Raw genomic sequence first — 847 nt, forward strand, 5'->3', positions numbered from 1 at the left:
TTCTTGCTTCCTTTATTGCCTCCTCCAGTGACGGAACGGGAACGGCTTCGCCAGAAGACCTTGTTCTTTTTAAATTGTGCGATACAGCCGGACAGCCACTGCTTCTGTTAACTATTTGTCCTGATCCAATATCACTGTTGTTCAAAGACCCACCATTTTGAGCGTTATTTTTGGAGGTACTGCCATCGCCAGTTGTTGCCAACCGATTGTTGTTTAACTTAACGTAGCCGTCCTTGAATTTGAATATGGTTCCGTACTTCATCTTAACTGAGTCCTGCAGTACTCCCTTTAAATAACAGTCCAAGTACATTCTCAAGGCATCTGCGTTGTTGATCATGTTCGGCGAGAATATGGGATTCTCTCTGTTCATCAAGTCAAGCTGGGAAACAAACAATTGCTTCTTAATTCTCTCGGAAGAAACAAGACTGTCCATTATCGCGTCCGCTATCTTAAGAGACGATAAGGTTGAAAGTAGTAGTTTTCCTCCTGGATTAAGAGTCGCCATTTGCTTTCCGTGCTCGGGACAATACACTCTTTGCAAAAAGTAGTTGTCTGTTGCGCTCTTGTTAACCAAGTCGTCGTCTGCACTCAAGGGAGGTGGCTGGCAGTTGGGTGGCACATACAACATAGCAGATCCCGAATTGCCCATTTCGTCTGCGTAACCATCGCCTTCCTTGTAGCTAGGCCTGGTTACTTTTCCCGTTCCCGGTACATCCACTCCGATTCCATAGGCCTCATTTAAGCCCCTTCTTACTGCAGAAAAACCAGAAACTCCTTCCCTGGTGCCATCGATAGAGTTGTTACTGAGACCGCATTCGTCTGTATTCTCAGGCAACTCCGTAAGTGT

The 847-nt window shown here is 45.8% G+C and overlaps 1 protein-coding gene across 1 annotated transcript; it reads left to right on the forward strand.

The window, feature by feature from the left end:
* Positions 1–350: 350 nt before the first annotated feature.
* Positions 351–548, forward strand: FG386_000267 (uncharacterized protein; the record flags this gene model as incomplete). Its single annotated transcript, XM_067339610.1, has 1 exon — positions 351–548. The coding sequence occupies one exon, from the start codon at positions 351–353 to the stop codon at positions 546–548; it is 198 nt and encodes a 65-aa protein (XP_067198357.1).
* Between the last annotated feature and the right edge of the window lie 299 nt (positions 549–847).

The sequence above is a fragment of the Cryptosporidium ryanae genome, assembly GCF_009792415.1.
Source record: "Cryptosporidium ryanae isolate 45019 chromosome Unknown contig_125, whole genome shotgun sequence".
Taxonomy (NCBI): domain Eukaryota; phylum Apicomplexa; class Conoidasida; order Eucoccidiorida; family Cryptosporidiidae; genus Cryptosporidium; species Cryptosporidium ryanae.